We start from the raw sequence: 18,750 nt of genomic DNA on the forward strand, positions 1-18,750 counted from the left end.
GTCAAGCTTGTTTGGCATGTCATGGTTGTTATGGAGACTTGGTGACCCAATGATGCAACAATGTGCTTTAGTGACGTCTGTAGAGATTTTTCTTCTGTCATCTACCTTACCATCCTCTGTAATGGTGGCAATATTGTCACAGTTCCACTTGATTCAAACTTATTTTTTTATTTCCTGTCCAGATTGTAGATCTGGGAAGAAGACTCTGGAAGAAAACCTGTTAGATACTGCAAAAGATTTGACTCAGGCAGTCCTCAAGAGCCTGTATCCTGCATGTTTTAGTTTTTCCGGAGGTTTTACAGCTGAATGAAAATAATGGTTCATCAGCAGGCCTCTAGATGTAATTCAACTATATCTAGAGATGAATCAGTTGAGTTGGAGCATGGACATATATTAAAACACCAGCAGGACACTGTTGGACGTGCCTTGTTTAGATGAAAACAAGGCACGTTGTCTCATCAGAGTCTAGAGACACTAGACCAAAAACCAATAAACAATCTTGGGAAAGACTAAAAAAATTGTTGTTTGTCCACACCGACAAACAGCAGTGTGGACAAAGTTTTAGTTTTCACAAGCCGAAACTGGAATCTCAGGAAAAAATAAATAAAATTCAGGCATGATTTCTAGTCATTTTTCCAACTTTGGTAAGCTGCTACTGAAAGACAGAAGTTTATGTAAAACTTGTCTTAAACCAACTATATTCATATAGCTTGAGCTAGTATTTAGCTAAGTCTATAGATGTGCAAAATTAGTAACAAATCAATGTAAAACGTTGCAAAAAGCATGAGTAGTTTTGAAACTACTGCCAACACAAATGCCCTTTGTTCTGTAAGGGGTGACAAAAGGGATCATGTCGTTGAAATTGTTAAAAAAAAAAAAACACCAAATCAAACATGGCAAGTTATTCACAGATTTTATTTAGTTGAGTTTAATGATACAAAAACATGCACACATGAATGCATTTTGGATTTTTAAAATAAAAAAAACCCTAAATATTTGACATTACTATTGCTATGTCACTTAAGGTAAAATCTCCATTTGTCACGCAATAACTATATTAAAAAACATGAATAAGGAGATAAGTTTTGTTTGCAAAACAATCCATCATCCCTTGTGGTGAAAGCATACTCACTAAAGAGGAATAGTAGTTTTAAATGTTTAGTATTATTTGTCAAAATGAATGTCAAGATGAAAAAAGTAACATTTCTTTTGTCATTGACAAGCCAAATGGACATAAAACAAATTCTAACCATTTGAGACGTAAACAGTGACAGAGTAAAACAAATAATTTATACGAAACTAAGCCTACATATTTACATAAGGTCCCACACTGAAGAGGCTTTCATGACGAGTTTATTTGTGACGAAGAGCTACTGCTGCCTGAACTCTTGGTCTTCTGCCCTCTGGTGGCGCTTGGCTGCCGCTGCACCTTCTGGCTGGAGGGCTCTCGACTCTTCTCACTCTGGCTTGCTCCGGGTTTATTGCGCACTGATTGAAACAAAAACATAACCAATCAAACAAATTAGAGGTTAAGATAAAATAAAAATGATTTTTTGATCTCTGGTTCCAAGCAGAACGGCACTTATGGGGTCAGGGAAGGGAATGACAGAGTAAGATGAGGAACATGTTGCCAAATTTTGATTAATGCTAAATGAATCCAAAAATAATTTATTATTTTCCAGATGTATAATTTCTAACTGCCTATGCTTAATCTGACTAAAGGTCAGAAATGAAAACAGTTTCTCCCCTCACTACCTTTTTCTTCAACTTTTTATGCCAACATAAACTATTTGTTAGCATAAAAATGTTTACTAAATGTTTTAGCATAAGAAAAGTTAGCATAATATTTTTAAATGTTAAGTTGGCATATAATTTTTATGCTTACATGCAAATGTTAGCATAACATGTTTTTATGTTATGCTAATGTTCTTATTCAAAATAAAAGAAATGCATGGTGAAAGTGAAAACACTCACGGACGTTCTAGTTTTTATATGCTTGCGCGCACACACACGCACACACACGCACAAAAAAAAATCTGTTTCCATTCAAAACAATCAATGGGATGAGGAAGTCTCTGGGTTTGTATTGTAAAAATTATGAGAACTGCTGTTTCTGAGGAAAAAACCCAGATGGAGGTGAAGGAAAGGGGACCTTGAGAGTGAGCTGAGCTAGCATCTTGGGGGCCGTAGACCACAATCTTAGTGTTGACCCTTGCGGATCTGGGGGCTGATGCTGAATGGTGGGCTGCGGCGGGCTTGGGGCTTTTCCCAGAGACCAGAGATTCTTCCTCTTCGGGAAGCAGGGGGCACAGAAAGAAAAGAAACAATTTGTGCGGAACAGAAATGAAATCTGAAGAAACAGTGGCAAACACAGAGGCTGTGCTTGGTCTTCATTTCACCAGTGAGGACTGAAAACCCCTTACTGGTGATGTAAACAGGGAGGAATCGGTGTGAGTTTGAACTGAACAATAACTTAAGGAACATGTGCATTTTACATATGTGAAACAGGAAGTGAGGAGCAAAGAAAAAATTGTGGGAGGAAGCTAGTAGTAATAATAATAATAACAGCATTTATATTTTCCAGGCATTATCACGTTACCAAGGCACTGCTGAGGCATGAAGCAGTAAACAAAAGAAATACCAATTATTTTTAGGCTCTCTTTGTTGAGATGCACTGATCCGATGTTAATATCTGTGTTGGTCTCGATCCATAAGGTCAGATCTATTCAGTTTAATTCTACGCTCTGTGCTCAGAGGGACGTCTAATTGCACTGAATGAACAAATGAAAGTTGTGTTGTTTTTACATGTTTGACCAGGCTTGCGAAGATATTGGTGTGTCTGAGTCTGTTGTCCTGGTGCAGAGTTATCAAATAAATCTGTGTTTACAAAAAAACTGTTCTCCATATTTATCTGAACTTGGAAAATGATAAAAGCAAACTTCTTAAGACATTTAAAGACAAGGCGGTTGTAAGGTGGACTAGTTGTGACTATCAATACTCCTACTAATGTTTATCTAAACAGGTCCTTCAAGGTATTTTAGTTTCGTCCTAACTTTAACAAGCACACTGACCTTTGACTTCTGCAGGTGCTGCAGTCGTGCTCGCTGTGTGCGAGGACTCCGTGGAGCTTTCAGTGACTCTCAGGCCCGCACACATCGCCTTCAGCGTCTGGAAAACTGCTTGAGGGGCCACGTTCATCTTCAGCAGGTCCACGATAATCCTGGTCAGGCAAGGACAAATCAGTTCACTTCTCCACCAGGCAAAACTAAAAGATTTCACATTTCTGCCGATTTGGGACACTCACTTGAAGACTTCCTGATCCACTGTGATCCCTGCAGCTTGGGTCAATTCAAAGAGTTCGCTCTCTTCAGCACTGAGGACCTTCTTCTTCTTTATGGCATATTTCTGCGCGTTACTTGTGACGACCATCACGGGAGAGTCAGGGGCCGTGGCCCCCGTCTGCTGGGCCTGCTGAGACATCACTGGTGGAAACCTGAATTATTGGCGATAACAATAACTGAATCAGTGTTGCTCCCGCCGAATATAAAACCATGGCACATTCGTCTTCCGTTTTTTTTTTTTTTTTTTTTTTTTTTTTAGATTTTAACACATACAGTACAACAACACGTTAAATTAACAAACATACCAACTCACAATGCTTCGGTAGGATTATTGTCGTCATGAAAAGAGTAGTTTACCGCTTGTAACGGCGTATAGAATTATTTGATAAAACAAGACGCGTCCAAAATGCGTCAGTGATGCAAAAATAACGCCGCGCGGGATGGTGGGATATGTAGTCAGAAGTGCTTAGACATTGTTAGAGCTCGTTAGTTTATGTAAACTTAGCTTTAGCGTCTATTTTTTTTATAGTTAGCGTACCTGCCTTGAACAATAATATGTAAGCTACAATGTCGCCTGGCAGCACGTTAAATAAAAAAGATAAATAAGCGTTTATAATTGCTTTGTTTATCACACCGTTTCATGCTTTTTACATTTCACAATTATGCGCTACTTTGTGTCTGTCTATCACATAAAGACCCACTAAAATACGTTGGCTTTTATGGCGTCGACCTGATAAAGTGTGGAAATTTTCAAATTCTAAAGTTTACATAAGTTTGAGGATGCTAGCTGGTCCTAGCAAACGAAAGCGGAAGTGCTCGGGGGGGTGGAGGGGTGGGTTGTCCTCTCCGCTGTCGTCTGAGAATGGCCTCCGCTGCAGCAGGGATAAACAAGCAGGGCACTGTAGCGACGATGGAGCCCTGTCTCCGGCACGGGAGGGGAGCGAATGGAAGCACCGTCAAGGTTGGAATAATGTTACTGGACATTAACAGTCAGACTCGGGTCGCTGTGCTCGGTTTCTTCGGGTATAATGAGGAGCTAAGGTTGCTGCGTTGGCGTTGTTGGCAACGGATGCTAAAGGACAATCTAGCTCTTATAGGAACTGCGTATGCATATATATATATATTTATTTATTTATCGTGAAAGGATTGCTTTCTGATTATTCTTGAAGATATATGTAGAATGTAAGGCGGGCAGGTATTGTTGGGAAGCGTTGTTGCATGCTAATAGAGCTCTGTGTGCCATCGCTAGTCGGCGTTTGCACTGGTTCAGGAGCCCTGCAGCTGTTTGAAACTAAAGCTCAGCAATCACAAGTTCACACGTTGTGGGGATGTTATGGAGAAGCTGCGTGTTGCTTTGCATTTGCATGAAGCTAACAGGAAAAAAGAACAAGGGATCCAAGTTAATTGCAACTTTCTCCTTCGGGTTGACACTTCGTTAACTACATTCCTTGAAAGCATCCTTCCGCTTCGGGTCAAATTAATCACCCTCTCTTTGCAGTTGTCAAAGCTTTAGAGGACGGGCAGTTCATTTAGCTTCGTCTCTGTTGCAGGTGTTGGAGTGTGGTGTGTGTGAGGACGTCTTCTCCCTCCAAGGAGACAAAGTCCCTCGCCTGCTGCTCTGCGGTCACACGGTGTGCCATGACTGTCTCACCCGGTTGCCCCTGCATGGCAGAGCGGTCCGCTGCCCCTTCGACAGACAGGTCACAGAGCTGGGTGAGGGACCGGGAGCAGCTGAGCACTGATGAAGTAAAATAGCAAGACTAAAGGGGAAAATAGTTTCATTTACTACAACTACAGAGCTCCTTGACTTCTCCCCCCCCCGCCCCCCCTAGCATTTTGTTATGCTGCAACCACAAACTTCAGTATATCTTAATGGGCCAATGCATGACGACTGACACAAAGTACAAAGTCATGTTCAGGAAATTAGAATATTTATACCGTTAATTATTTTTGTGCTAGGTGAAACTGAAAACAACAACGCCTAGAAATGTGTATCTAGGCACCCAATGGTGGGTGGTTGTCTTTTTTTTTTTTTTCAGAATTATGTTGACAGAAAATGACCCAACACTCATGAGGCCAAATTAAAAAAAAGTTTTCTTCTAAATGTTTTAATTAAAAGTTAGAATAAAAAGAGAAAATTGGTTCCACAGACTCGAACACCATACAGGCTGTTTATATCGAAGTAATTGAAATAAACTGAATATGTTTTTGTATTTTGATGTGAAAAGTTTTAGTTTGTTTTGAATTACATGCAGTAAAAATGCAGTGGGGTTCACCAGCCCAGAAGTGGGCAGAGTACCCAAAACTTGTGCTCAAGTAACGGCGCAAAAAGTAGCCATTCAAGAAATCGAGACCAAGTCAAATTCATTCATACAGCATGTTTACAACAGCACAGGGTGCACAGCGTGCTTTACAAGGGAAGAAACCAACTGAAATGCTAAAAGGCATCAAAAGGTCAAAAACCAAAGGAATCAAATGCCAAACTTTAGACAGTGAAAAAAACCTTAAAAGACTGTTAGGCTAACAAAGACAGATAGAAAGGAAAAAGACAAAACATAAAAAGATAACTCAAGTTAGAGTAGGAAAGTATTTTTGTAAAAAGGCTGCTTGAGTACTGAGTAACTGATCAATACATCAATTATTTAATACTACAAAATCACATCACCACATGGACTGAAATATAAATGAAAATGATGCATATAAATAAAATCAGGCAAAAAAAATATTTCCAAATCATATTCTTTTAACATAAAACTTATCAAACTTTAACAAAAACTGCAGGTCTGTGATGTTGAATTGTTAGCAATACTGCATAATAAAATTACTCAAGTAAAAGAAAAAAAGTACGGTTTTGTAATAATACTCCTAAGAAGTTACTTAAGGAAATGTAACTAGTTACCATCCAGATCTGCACCAGACCCTAAAAGATGAACACTACACAATGATATTGGTGGGTAAATTGTTCTTTTCTTTAAAAAGGGACAAATAAAATTCAGGTTGTACAGTCGTGATTGAAGTCGCAACTTAATGTGGCCCGGCTTGTCCAGCTGCCTTTACAGCAGTTGGGGTTGCAGATTAGTTTCCAGAAATGAAGCTTATTTGTCCAGAATATATTGTACAGTTTGTACCCTCTCTCCATTTCTTCCAGTTTGCTGTAAAAATCTTTTACTCAGTCTGTCTGTCTGTGTAGGGGACTCTGGAGTTTGGGGTCTAAAGAAGAACTTTGCTCTGCTCGAACTCTTGGAGCGCCTCCAGAATGGAGCAAGCAACCAGTCCGGAATGGCCGAGGAAGCTCTGAAAGGCATGGGAGAAGTAAGGCGGCCGTATTCACAGGCACAGAAAAATCTCTACGCATTTTTAAAAACAGTACAAACTCCAATCCTCTTCTCCCCCAATTCCTCAGTGTATAATCCGTTGCGACGAGGATGAGAGCCACACGGCGTCCATGTACTGCACGGTATGCGCCACGCACCTGTGCGCCGAGTGCTCCCAGCTCACCCACTCCACCCGCACGCTGGCCAAACACCGCCGGGTGCCGCTGGCCGACAAGCCCCACGAGAAGATGCTGTGTCCGCAGCACCAAGTCCACGCCATCGAGTTCGTCTGCCTGGAGGAGGCCTGCCAGTCGGGGCCTCTCATGTGCTGCGTTTGCAAGGAATACGGCAAGCACCAAGGACACAAGGTAGGCCAGGGGTCGTGAATTTTAATGCTTTTCAAAACTTTTTAACCGTGGTGCTAATGAGCTCATTTTTAGCTTAGCGGTTTTGCTAACTCCTGAAAACGTTTATCTTGCTCGGCTTCATTTCAGACAGAATTATCAGAAAAGTTATTCCAAAAGCTACACAAAAACATCAGACTAGATATCAGTATTTTAAAGAAATCAGTAAATGTTTTAACACAAGACTCAACTGGTGAAGAAAAATTATGCCAAAATGCTTTTAGAAATTTTTCCACAACAGTTGGACAAACTTTCACTGGTGGCCACACTTGTGCTAATCCGCTATTACTGGAGCAAATTAATTTTTTTTGTTTAGCGTTTTGCTAACTTTAAGCTTTTTAGCACACTTAGCTTTCCCTGAATTAATTTTTCCAGATAAACTCTAGAGGGATAATTTACTTGGTTGCTTTGTAAATGGTCAGTTGAATAAAGTTCAACATCTATGTTGAAGTATTGGTTATGAACTGTTAGCATTTCATCAAGTAATTAGCCAATTATATCCATGCTCTTATTTTGAAGGGGGTGAAGACTTTTATTTAAAAGAAGAAAAGGGAACAAAATAACAGATTTGATTGGTTTGAGGGTAACACACTATGCCAGAATATCAAGATGGTAGAAGTTAGCTCTTTAGCATTAGCTTCTGCAAACACCATGTTAATAGAAGTATATTATATACGACTAGTGCTTTAGGGTTAGCACAGCTAACTCTTTAGTTAGCAGTGCCCTCCACTGCTTTTTAACAGCTTAAAATAAAACAATTGGCATGACCAATCAAAATCCAGAACAAAATCCAGACCTAAATCCAAACAAGAATCTGTGGCAAAGCTTCAACATTGACATTTACAGCTGCTCCTTGTCTGTCAACTCGTGAAAAGGTACGGCTCCATGAAATATCCCGTCTGAATGCGTTCTGTGCAGCACGCGCTTCTGGAAACGGAAGCCAACCAGATCCGTGCGTCCATCCTGGACATGGCCCACTGCATCCGAACGTTCACAGACGAGGTGTCCGAGTATTCCAGGAAGCTGGTGGGCATCGTGCAGCAGATCGAGGGCGGGGAGCAGATAGTAGAGGACGGTGTCGGCATGGCGCACACGGAACACGTAAGGCTTCTAGCTTCCACCCGGATGATGACGCTTTTTCCTGCAAATGTTTGTTTTAAAACATTCCTTTTTACCCTGGGAGGTCCCTGGAACGGCGGAGAGCGCGCGCTCCTGCGTCCGTGCGTACTTCGCCGACCTCCATGAGACGTTGTGCCGGCAGGAGGAGATGGCCCTGAGCGTGGTGGACGCTCATGTACGGGAGAGGCTCATCTGGCTGAGGCAGCAGCAGGAGGACATGACCATCCTGCTGTCTCAGGTCTCCACCGCCTGCCTGCACTGCGAGAAAACCCTCCAGCAGGTCAGGAGCCTTTTTAAGCAAACACAAATGAACAATCAGACGGATTCACAGACGTCCTGGAGTTATCACGTTATTTTCCGCCGCAGGACGACTGCCGAGTGGTGCTGGCGAAGCAGGAGATCAACTGTCTGCTGGAGACTCTTCAGAAGCAGCAGCACCAGTTCACGGAGCTGGCCGATCACGTTCAGCTGGACGCCGGCATCCCCGTCACCTTCACTAAGGTACCCGCTGTCTCCACCCACAGACACTTAAAAAAAAAAACACCAGACGACTGACGGATGTGTTCTCCTTCCAGGACAACAGAGTCCACATCGGTCCAAAGATGGAGATCCGAGTCGTGACTCTGGGGCTCGACGGAGCGGGAAAGACCACCATCCTTTTTAAGCTGAAGCAGGATGAGTTCATGCAGCCCATCCCGACCATCGGTAGTGCCTCTTTTTAAAAACATGCTACACCAGGCTGCAGTATAAACAGTTAACATCTAAATCAAAGATGTTTCTCCTTCCTGTTTCTCCCAGGTTTCAACGTGGAGACAGTAGAATATAAAAACTTGAAATTTACAATCTGGGATGTGGGAGGAAAGCATAAACTGAGACCTCTCTGGAAACACTATTATCTGAACACTCAAGGTACGTTCAGGTTCAGGTTGAGTATTTAGAAAGTTTACTAGTAAAAAAAAATTACTGTCAAGTGGGAATAGAAAATAAACCTAAAGAACAGTCAAGCAGACAAATTGATTTTCTCTTAGCATCTCAACTTGTCATGGTAAACACTGCCCAGTCTGAGCGCCGCTGGAGGCTTGGGAAAAGTTAGAAAATGTGTACGAACCAACACACACAGACATCTTCATTCTGTTCAGGCGGTTCAGGCTGCCACTAGCTAACTGCTAATATTTCTAGCCAACGAACTTGATAGCTATTTTTGTACGTCTGCGTAATAGGGTCATTGTAGGTAGAAGTAAAAGTGCAATAAATTTCCACCTAAAAACATACGTACATGTCTAATTTTCGACTTTTGGAGCTCCAGAACTTTACATGTTCTTCTTGAAAATATGTGAAATTAATGGCAAACTTTTAAGTTTTTCTTACAAATTTATGACTTTTTCAGACTTTTCTTTTTTGTTAATCAAAAGAATTTTTTTAAAACTACAATAGTCCTGGTACGCAGTTGTATTTTCCTCTAATTGATCATATTACAGTAGAAATGATCAATATTGTAAAAATTATCGATATCTTATCGTTTATCTAATTTACCATAAAGGTACATTTATGGCTAGTTTGTTGGACGACGTTCGCTACTAGCTTACTTCTGTTGCCAAACCACAATGTAAGTGCATTTTGTGCAAGAAATACAATGTTCTCTTTTGTACATTTCTGTTGTGATACATGACTTAAGATGTATTCATAATGGTTATGAAAGCGTTCTTATAAAACCTTGAATCTGAGTTTGTGAAACCCGTGGTTTGTTCTCACAGCGGTGGTGTACGTGATCGACAGCTGCCACCGAGACCGACTGATGGAGGCGCACAGCGAGCTGGCCAAGCTTCTGACGGAGAAGGAGCTGCGGGACGCCTTGTTGCTCATCTTCGCAAACAAACAGGTAACGACGTAAAAGTCTTTATTATCATTACTTTTAATTTTACCCCGTCCCGGCTCGGCAACGAGCCCCTCACCTTTTCGCGCTGCTCGCCTCGCAGGACGTTCCGGGCGCCGTGTCGGTGGAGGAGATGACGGAGCTGCTGAGCCTGCACAAGCTGTGTTGCGGGAGGAGCTGGCACATCCAGGGCTGCGACGCCCGCAGCGGGATGGGCCTCCACGAGGGGCTGGACTGGCTCTCCAGGCAGCTGGTGGCCGCCGGAGTCCTGGATGTAGCTTAAACATCATCATTATTCTGCCACCGACGCGTCCTGCACTTACTGACTTTACCCCCAAACCTCCAAGGACGCGGCTGAAAGCTCGGCCCCTCGTTTCATCTTTCCTCTTGAGTAAAGATGGAAATGTCTCCCCTGGCTTCATTAAAACCACGGACACCTTCTAAACTTTCAGAATGAACCCCCAATCATTCGTGGTCATCAACTTTATTTCAGTAACTAGCCGGCTTGAACCTATTTACTCTGAAACGCTCCTTGTGCTGCGACAGTCTAGACTCTATTCTTTCCATTCAGAGCAGTCCTTGTGATTTTTTTTTTAGCTTCAGTTCTGTAAGTTTAACTCGCTAACCGTTAGCTAGTTCAGGTAAGCGACTACAGTGACCTTGTATTGTAAATCCAGCACATCTTTGCAAATGACGTTAGCAACAGAGCTAGTAACCAGTTATCGCTTCAGTGAGTCCAGTGGCGTCTAGTCGGTGTTCACGTTGCCTCATCGCCTGATGTCAGCAACGCCTGCTGTAGTGCAATCGGCTCATTTCGAGTCGTCTTAAGACAGTTTCTCCAAGTGTGTGAACCTGTGTGATTTTCCGGACTGGACTTGAAGGGGTCGCACTGCTTGTTTCCGGATGAATGGATTGCTTTCTGTTAGAGTAACTGTTTACTGAATTTATTTATAGACAGGAGAGGGAGAGACGTAGAGAAGGGGGGTCGTTTCTGTGAGCAGAAGATGAAATGCCAGATTTTATTTTATTTTATTCCAGTTTCTTTTTTTCCCCATTTTGAAATCCATTTCCGCCATGAATGGGGGAGAAAAATAAAAGCCTAACAGGAAGTTATGATTGAGATTCAAAGTCGTATTTTCCACTTTCCAAGTCGTGATCTTGAAATGCAAAATTATAATTCAGACTTTTAAAGTGACGATTCTGACACATAAGAGAGCGAGCGTCGCTTTCCATCTCATAATTCTGAGTTTGAATCTCACCATGACTTTGAAAGTTGACTTAAGTAAAAAAAAAAGATAAAATTGCGTCCGAAGTTGAAATTGACGTTGGAGCATCGAATCTCATAAATATGACTTCCTGTTGGGCTTTTATTTTCTCACAGCAGAAACAGACTTCCGTTTGTGGAGCCAGATGAGCGTTAGCCTCGTTGTTAGAGAGAAAACATAAAAACTGTGAAACTATCTCCTCACTTTGCGCGTTGATATGGAAGCACGCAGAAGATGGCGCACCGTTTTATTCTAAGACGTTAAACCGAACACTGACACTTAACGACGAACCATGGTTTGAGTTGGATCTTTTATTCATTGCTATGTAATGTTTAATATTTGTATCTATGTATAAAAAGGAAAAGAAAAAAAAATCACAATGCACGTGTGAAAAAGCCTTTTCATGTAGTTTGTGAGAACTGAGACGTGGAAGCACAGGACGCAGTGAAACCTTTGTTACAAGTGGACTTGATGACGGCTTTTGTAAATTATAAATAATGTGATGCTATAAAACACATTAAAAATGTTTGACATCATTTGTACAGCTGAAGTTTCCTCCTTTCAACAGTTATGTAACCCAGAACTTGATGGGTAAAAAAAAAAAGGTTACAATCCAAAGTTTTCTTTTAATAAGTCTGTAAAAACGGCCATCACTGTACAGGAATTTGAAAGAGCGAATCATTTGATGGTGATGTTGATGATGCTGATGTCTTCGTAGGGTTTGTCGGTCTTGGGGTTGACTTTAGCGTTGGAGATCCTCTGCACCACCTCCATCCCTTTGATGCACCTTCCAAACACCGTGTGCTTGTTATCGAGCCACGGCTGCAGAAAAGCAAGAGAAAACCAGAAGAGTTAAAGTCAGTCAGCAGAGCTTCTGGATGAGTCGCCAAATTAAATTTAAGACTTTTTAAGACCACTATGGATGAAATTTAAGACCTGCATCATGACAGGAATGACAAGAAAATTGCATATTGTGCCATGTTTTCTACATCCTTAACCCCTGTAGATCTAATATTTGTTCACAGAATGCCGAAACAATCGTCGTCCAGCACACTGGCGACGATTGCAAAAAAACAAAAGCCTAGCCAGGTAGCTAACAAGTGCTTATTAGCTAGTTAGCGATAGCCTCAGCCACACTGAATCACAGGTGTCTGCGTGTGACTCAAACTGTTGCTCGACAGGAAAGTCCAGAGAGGAAAAAAAAATTTAAACTGTAGCTTATACAAGGTAAATGAAAAATCTATAGAATATCTTTTTTTAAATTTTGTACAATTAATCATCAGAATAATCAACAGAATGATTGATTACTAAAGTATTTAAAAAGTGACAAGACAATTGAAGTGCAAAAAAAATATATTTTTAATTATATCATTCAAATTTTCTGTCAATTTTCAAAAACTTAAAAAAAGCAATGGGGTGCCGCTAGCACCACACTTAGCTAGTTTTCTAGGGGAAATCTCGCCGTGGATATCTTTATATTTTTCCATTTTTAAATTTTCAATGCGTTGTCGCCCACATGTAACATTTAAGTAACATCTACAGATACATGAATCTGGATGGGAGCCACATTCAGGTAGTCAAACGTCAAACCTGAGATTCGCCTGCTTGTTCAAAACCTGACAATACTTCAGCAAGTAACAAAAAAAAAAAACTAGTAAAAGTGGAAAAATGCTTAAAAATGGCAGTAATTCCTGCTTGGCGAGTCGGCCGTGAGCACGACTTACCGTGGGTACCACGGTAACGAAAAACTGGGAACCGTTGGTGCCAGCGCCTGCGTTGGCCATACTGAGCGTGTACGGGCGGTCGTGCCTCAGCGTGGAGTGGAACTCGTCTTCGAACTCGCCTCCCCAGATGCTCTCCCCACCCATGCCTGTGCCTGTGGGGTCTCCGGTCTGGATCATGAAGCTCTGTGGAAAACGAGAGGCTCGACTTCAGCTTTTCTTTTTTTTTTTCTTCAGATTTTTCAATCAAAATCAGTTTGTTAAAACTCAGCACTCTCCCAGAAAACAACTTTTGTTCTGCCGCTGGTGACAAAAATCTACCTTAATGACTCTGTGGAAAATGTGACCGTTGTAGTAGCCGTTCCTGCTGTGAACGCAGAAGTTCTCCACGGTTTTGGGACACCTAAACACACACACACACAAAAGAAAAAGCAGAGATACTTTCTAAATCCTGAAACGTAGGAAGCAGCTTGGAGCGCCTCGTGCTCAGAAGTTAAACCTACTCCACGGGGAAAAGCTTGAGGTGGATGTCGCCCATGGTGGTGTGGATGATGGCGCTGTCCGACACTCTCTTGGGCCCCTCGGCCTGAGTGGCGGCCATCACCTCCTCCTTCGAAGGCTTCTCGTTGAAGATGTCTCTGTCCGAGTCGGCGCTCTTCGTGTCCTCTGGTTCTCTTTTTGTAAACTGACAACAAAAATCACAATGAGAGATAAAAAATAATTTAAAAAAAGGTGAGAAAAGAAGGTGGCCGTTGAAACGAGCCGTCCTGCCGTCTCACCATGTAGAAGCGGTTCTTCTTGAAGGCGGAGCAGAAGATGGTGGGGTCGGGCTCGACGTTCTGCAGGGCGGGGTTGTCGGAGGCCTTCATCTCTATGGTGGGCGCCACCTCCATGGCCTTGGCCACGCCCTGGAACAGGCACAGCTGCACCACCCGGATGTTCTCCTGCTTCCCCAGGATACGCACACATCTGGGTCGAGAGGCCGGACGGCAAGGCAAGGAGTTTTAGGAAATAATAATAGTTTAATAATTGAATTATGTGACTAAAACATATGAGAAGCAAAGTTGTCTTAATGGAAACTAGTGGATTTAATGTAAAACATGTTTTTTTTGCCCCTTCCTTTAGATAATGTTCTTATTTTTTACCGTCCCTAAAAAAAAAAAACAGTTAAAATGAGAAGTTTACACACACCAAATAAAGAGACAAGCATAGCTGCGTTTCCATTGGCCATAAAGTTCCACAATTTGACATTTGGAAAATAAATGCGATTAATGGAAACACGACATTAAAAAAATAAACATTTTGGTAAAAAGTTTTGGCATCAAGTTGAAGTTTGAGTTTATTGGTTTTTCACATCCCGTGAGTCAGACCGTCAACAACCGGACGTTGCCACAGACACAAAGAAAACGAAGGAGACGACAGGAAGTGGTCAGAGGATCGTGGCGCAGCATGTTTTTGAATGACTTATCACGTGAATTTTCATTGCGTTTCTTCTTTAATGGAAACGCCGCAACTCCAATATTGTGTTTCTTCAACATTAGCGGAAGACTGAAAAAGTTCTGCGCGCTTTCGTAATGGAAACGCAGCAACACTCTGAAGTTCAATCAGACCAAACTTCTCCTGTGTTTAGATCAGCCTCTGACAGATTGTCTCTCTCATTATTGTGGCAAATCAAAATTATTTTGGTAATTCTAATTGACCCAAGACACGTTGGGTGAAAATAAAAGTGTACATAAGCTTCTGGTTTTAATTGTGGAAGAGACATGTAGATATGTTGAAAAAGATGTGATTCTGTTTGCAGTTTCACAGATTGACATAAACTCACCGCTCAGCAGTAAAAGACCGTTAAAATCAGCGCAATCATTTGAATTTGGACAAAAAGCTCCTCCTCTGTAATACTGTTGAAAAGCCGCCATTTTGAGAAACACTGCAAACATTTGACACCCAGCATGAAGGACTTATTCTGCACTACCTGCCACTTTTTTCCCTGTCTAAAATGGATGATTGTTATTTGTTGAAATGTAATTTTGGTTAACAAGACTTCAAAATCCATTTGAATTATTTTGGTTGTTTTGCTTATTTTGAATATTTGAAATGTTTTCCATTCCCAGTGGTAAAATTAAAAGTTTTGTTTTATCTTTGAATGGGTTTACTTAAGCTATTATTACTTGATTATGGTCTCAATAACTACATTATCATTTATTGCAATCATTTCTGAGACAATTTATCATCCGGCAAAATGCATTACCCACCGGTTAGTTTCCACGTTGATGACCTTGATGCCCAGCATGGTCCCGTAGAGGACGAAGTGGCCCGTCTCGTCGAAGATGATGTTGGTCAGGCGGACGGCGTCCACCTTCTCCAGCTCTCTCTCCACGGCCATCCGCCGGCCGAACTCCATGTCGGGCAGCTGCTGCCGCATCTGCTGCAGCTCTGTGAACATCTGAGGGCGAGCAGAACACCAGCGTGACGTCACTGCAGGGCGCGGCGTCGGCGCGGAGGACTTGCGGTCAACTTGCGGTCAACTCACCGTCAACGATTCGTCGAACACTCTCATCAGCTTCCCCGTCAGGAAGCGGAAAATTCTGACTTTCCTGTCGGACGCGATGGTGGCCATCTTCTTCCCGTCGGGGGAGAAGGCCAGGCTGATGGGATAGGTTTTGTGCTTAGCGAATTCGTACAAGTCCGTGTCCGTTTTGTACTCCCAGCCCACGTGTTTGGGGAATTTGAACTCGTTGCGGAGGCCCGTCCAGTATTCCAGCATTCCCGCTTTGTCGGCCGACACGATGACTCTGAATTTGGGGTTCAGGCGGATCTGGGTGAGCGGCGAGGAGTGCAGCTTGTCGAAGAGGTGAAGGGGCTCGTTGCTCCCCCTGCCGTCGTACACGAAGATCTTTCCTGTAGGTTTCTCTGAGCAGGCCACGGTGCAGATGGCGTCACCCGGGTTGTAGATCCACTCACACTGACCTGGATGAAACCTGCAGGCACAGAGGAAAAATTGTAACAAGCCAAAAGGATCAATATGTCTTTAACTTTGAACACATTTTGAAACGTTACAACCACAAACCTTCCAGTTTACATTTATGCTCTATTTCCTGCTGGTTATACGACAGAGTACTAAGGCCAAGGTAATAAAAAAATGTATAGGTTATGAGAACGAAGCCGTAAGAATACGAGAAAAAAAGTCAGAATGATGTGAGATGTCATAATAATACGAGTGCGACAAAAAGTTGCACAATAAAAAGTCAGATTATGAAAATAAGGTTGTCAAAAGTCAAGAAAAAGGTGATATTACCATGACAAAAATAATACAAGAATAAAGTTGGAATAATTCGAGAAAAAAGTCAGAATACCATAAGAAAAAATGTCCTACGACGAAAACTCATAATACAAAAATAAAGTCATAGTAATACGAGAAATAAGTCGTAGCAGTATGACAATAATGTACAACAAAAAGTCACAAGGATAAAGTTGTAATATTACGAGAAAGGTTATACAAGAAAAAATGTCATACAACAAAAAGTCGTAATGATACGAGACTAGTGTACGACAAAAAGTCACGAGATTAAAGTCATAATAATTCAAGAAAATGTAACAATACCGAAATGAAGACATAATAATTCGCGGATAAAATAGTATAAAGGTAAAGTGGAAATAATACAAAAATAAACTCATTATCTCAACTTAGTAAATGTAGGTTTGTGGCTGGACCATGAAGGAACAAAACGTTTTACTCCAACTCTGTAAATACATGTAAAAAAAAAAAATGTATAAAAATAATTAAATCAATATCATCTGTGTCTTTGCCGTGTTGGACTCACCCCATCTTCAGCATGTTGATCATGTCGAAGTTGACCACATCGAACACCTTCATGGCCTGATCGTCCCCGACGGAGCAGAACAGAGCTCCTTCTGCGCTCACTGCGATGCTCTCAATCACAGCTGCACACAGAGCAACGACAACGTTCAGAACCGGAGCCGGAGCCGCAGGGGAACGGGATTCAGTTTCAATTCAGTTCATACAGAGATGACTGCGAAAGTGTTTCACAAACTCAATTCCCTCGTCCTCCTTCTTCTTCCAGAATTTCACATGGCCGTCCTGGCTGGCGGTGATGATGAAGTCTGTCCTGGAAAAAGGGGGCAGCGTCACAATACGTTTAAACATGTTGACTTTTTCAAATACATTTTTTTTAAGCCGTCTACCAAATAAATAAGACCACAAAGGTTATTTTTACACAGCCTGTGGCTGTTTTATATGTTTTTTTTGTGTTTATTCTCTCACAAACTTAAAAGTTTGTGGATTCAATTTGTCTTTACGCTAAAAACATCCCATTGCAGGTTTCTGACTTGGTCTTTCAAGTCAAACGAATGTTAATTATAGTCAAAAACAATGTGATTAAATACCAAAAGCAGCGTTCAAATTGTGATTTAATTTCTAAACTATCTTAAAAAGCAACACATTCTGCACCAATCTGAAGACTTTCAAGAGCAGACGAGGAACAAAGTAGGAATGCACGATATATCGGTACTAACATTGGTATCGGCCGATATCAGTCATTTTTTAACATACCAGTCTTGGTCCAATAAATGCAACTGAGTTGATATGAACAACCAATATTTATTTTGATCTTGTTGCCATCTGTATCTGGTCTTTTTTTCACCCCACAAAGGTGTGGAAATGGTGGTGATAACTGCCATACAATATGGCAATAACAATACAGCAAAGAACGTTTTGGAGTAACTTAATTGTTGACGAACATATTTGAAATGAACATTTTGCACCGATGTGTGCAAAATGCCATCAACGAGTCTCAAAAGAACCCAGAACAATACCTAAAGCACTGCAGGTGTGATTTATCTCAGGTAAGGTCAAAGTTCATGATTTAACAAGATGGTTAGCAGTAGTACAGTCTATTTAAAGAGACTCTATGCGTGAGAAAGTCCCAGATCCAAAACAACAAAAAGCCAATTCTTACATTCGGACTGCCTTTGATCAGCTTAAGATTAGAATTTAAAATACTTTTAAAGTAGGCGTGATCAAAGCAGTCGATCTTTACTCAAAGTGTCCGATGAGTCCTACTTCAAGAGTGAACTTTTCTTGTTGCTCGTCACTTACTTTGAACAGACCAGGTGTGTGATGACGTCTCTGTGCATGTAGCTCCGCTCATACATGGCAGATGACGGGAGGTTGTCCAGGTAGACACGTTCAAATTCGAGCACTAATGAGAAACAACCAGCAAAGGAGAAATAAACAGATGGGCTCATTAGAGAAGACATTAGAAGTTGGACATGACCGCCATAATGTTGTTAATTCGCTCCTGAAAACACCACCTTTTCTCTTTTTTGCCTTCGTGGCTTCGCTTGGCATGGGTCCGACCCAGTCTGCATCTTCTCCATCCCCATCCCCATCAGAACCTCTCTCCTTCTCCTGACTATCATCAGCTTTTCGCTTCAACTCCACACTGTTTTCGGTGGCCGCCATTTCTGCGAAGCTTCCGACTGGTCCTTCTTTGGTTGCGGTACTTCCGGTCGACTCGGGTTTTCAGTCTATTTCTTTTATAGCTCCAATAATACATTATAGTGCACATATATATTTTGTTTGTTTTTCCTAATATTTATTTTAAGCATGCGCTTAAACTGGAATATATTCTAAATACATTTCTACTTTAATTAGTGACTTCCGGAACCAAATACCCGTTACTGTTTTTGCGTG

The 18,750-nt window shown here is 41.6% G+C and overlaps 3 protein-coding genes across 6 annotated transcripts; 1 reads left to right on the forward strand and 2 right to left on the reverse strand.

The window, feature by feature from the left end:
• Positions 1–896: 896 nt before the first annotated feature.
• mzt2b (mitotic spindle organizing protein 2B) lies at positions 897–3,994 on the reverse strand. Of its 3 annotated transcripts, none has more exons than XM_008423386.3 (5): positions 3,655–3,994; positions 3,305–3,493; positions 3,072–3,220; positions 2,153–2,290; positions 897–1,488 (listed from the first exon to the last, which is right to left on the reverse strand). In XM_008423386.3, exons 2-5 carry the CDS (start codon positions 3,478–3,480, stop codon positions 1,343–1,345), a joined length of 609 nt encoding a protein of 202 aa, XP_008421608.1. In that variant the 5' UTR covers positions 3,481–3,493; positions 3,655–3,994; the 3' UTR covers positions 897–1,342. The 3 variants fall into 3 exon arrangements, with proteins under 3 accessions (XP_008421608.1, XP_008421607.1, XP_008421609.1); XM_008423385.3 differs by having other exon boundaries at positions 3,647–3,993; XM_008423387.3 differs by lacking the exon at positions 2,153–2,290 and having other exon boundaries at positions 3,647–3,969.
• Positions 3,995–4,145: 151 nt separating this feature from the next.
• On the forward strand, positions 4,146–11,852 carry trim23 (tripartite motif containing 23). Of its 2 annotated transcripts, XM_008423383.3 has the most exons (11): positions 4,146–4,302; positions 4,892–5,054; positions 6,532–6,653; positions 6,745–7,023; positions 7,978–8,160; positions 8,243–8,458; positions 8,545–8,679; positions 8,754–8,883; positions 8,977–9,087; positions 9,933–10,057; positions 10,155–11,852. In XM_008423383.3, the coding sequence occupies exons 1-11, from the start codon at positions 4,204–4,206 to the stop codon at positions 10,332–10,334; spliced, it is 1,743 nt and encodes a 580-aa protein (XP_008421605.1). In that variant the 5' UTR covers positions 4,146–4,203; the 3' UTR covers positions 10,335–11,852. The 2 variants fall into 2 exon arrangements, with proteins under 2 accessions (XP_008421605.1, XP_081469378.1); XM_081613252.1 differs by lacking the exons at positions 4,146–4,302; positions 4,892–5,054; positions 6,532–6,653 and having other exon boundaries at positions 6,745–6,868; positions 6,940–7,023.
• On the reverse strand, positions 11,608–18,658 carry ppwd1 (peptidylprolyl isomerase domain and WD repeat containing 1). Its single transcript, XM_008423382.3, has 11 exons — positions 18,369–18,658; positions 18,154–18,256; positions 17,061–17,164; positions 16,859–16,979; positions 15,568–16,015; positions 15,290–15,480; positions 13,817–14,006; positions 13,541–13,722; positions 13,359–13,440; positions 13,041–13,223; positions 11,608–12,138 (listed from the first exon to the last, which is right to left on the reverse strand). The coding sequence occupies exons 1-11, from the start codon at positions 18,517–18,519 to the stop codon at positions 11,995–11,997; spliced, it is 1,899 nt and encodes a 632-aa protein (XP_008421604.2). The 5' UTR covers positions 18,520–18,658; the 3' UTR covers positions 11,608–11,994.
• Between the last annotated feature and the right edge of the window lie 92 nt (positions 18,659–18,750).

This window comes from Poecilia reticulata, chromosome 12, assembly GCF_904066995.2.
Source record: "Poecilia reticulata chromosome 12, P_reticulata-male-v2, whole genome shotgun sequence".
NCBI classification, from domain to species: domain Eukaryota; kingdom Metazoa; phylum Chordata; class Actinopteri; order Cyprinodontiformes; family Poeciliidae; genus Poecilia; species Poecilia reticulata.

Excerpts from the sequence above, each read along its gene's own strand:
- trim23 (XM_008423383.3), top strand. The coding sequence starts at position 4,204 with ATGGCCTCCGCTGCAGCAGGGATAAACAAGCAGGGCACTGTAGCGACG. Across the intron at positions 8,161-8,242 it reads GCATGGCGCACACGGAACAC|GTCCCTGGAACGGCGGAGAG; the intron begins GTAAGGCTTCTA and ends TTACCCTGGGAG. Across the intron at positions 10,058-10,154 it reads TCATCTTCGCAAACAAACAG|GACGTTCCGGGCGCCGTGTC; the intron begins GTAACGACGTAA and ends CTCGCCTCGCAG.
- ppwd1 (XM_008423382.3), bottom strand. The coding sequence starts at position 18,519 with ATGGCGGCCACCGAAAACAGTGTGGAGTTGAAGCGAAAAGCTGATGAT. Across the intron at positions 16,980-17,060 it reads ACACTTTCGCAGTCATCTCT|CTGTGATTGAGAGCATCGCA; the intron begins GTATGAACTGAA and ends CTCTGTGTGCAG. Across the intron at positions 13,723-13,816 it reads AGAAGAACCGCTTCTACATG|TTTACAAAAAGAGAACCAGA; the intron begins GTGAGACGGCAG and ends TTTTGTTGTCAG.
- mzt2b (XM_008423386.3), bottom strand. The coding sequence starts at position 3,480 with ATGTCTCAGCAGGCCCAGCAGACGGGGGCCACGGCCCCTGACTCTCCC. Across the intron at positions 3,221-3,304 it reads GTGGATCAGGAAGTCTTCAA|GATTATCGTGGACCTGCTGA; the intron begins GTGAGTGTCCCA and ends TTGCCTGACCAG. Across the intron at positions 2,291-3,071 it reads AGCACCTGCAGAAGTCAAAG|AGGAAGAATCTCTGGTCTCT; the intron begins GTCAGTGTGCTT and ends TGCTTCCCGAAG.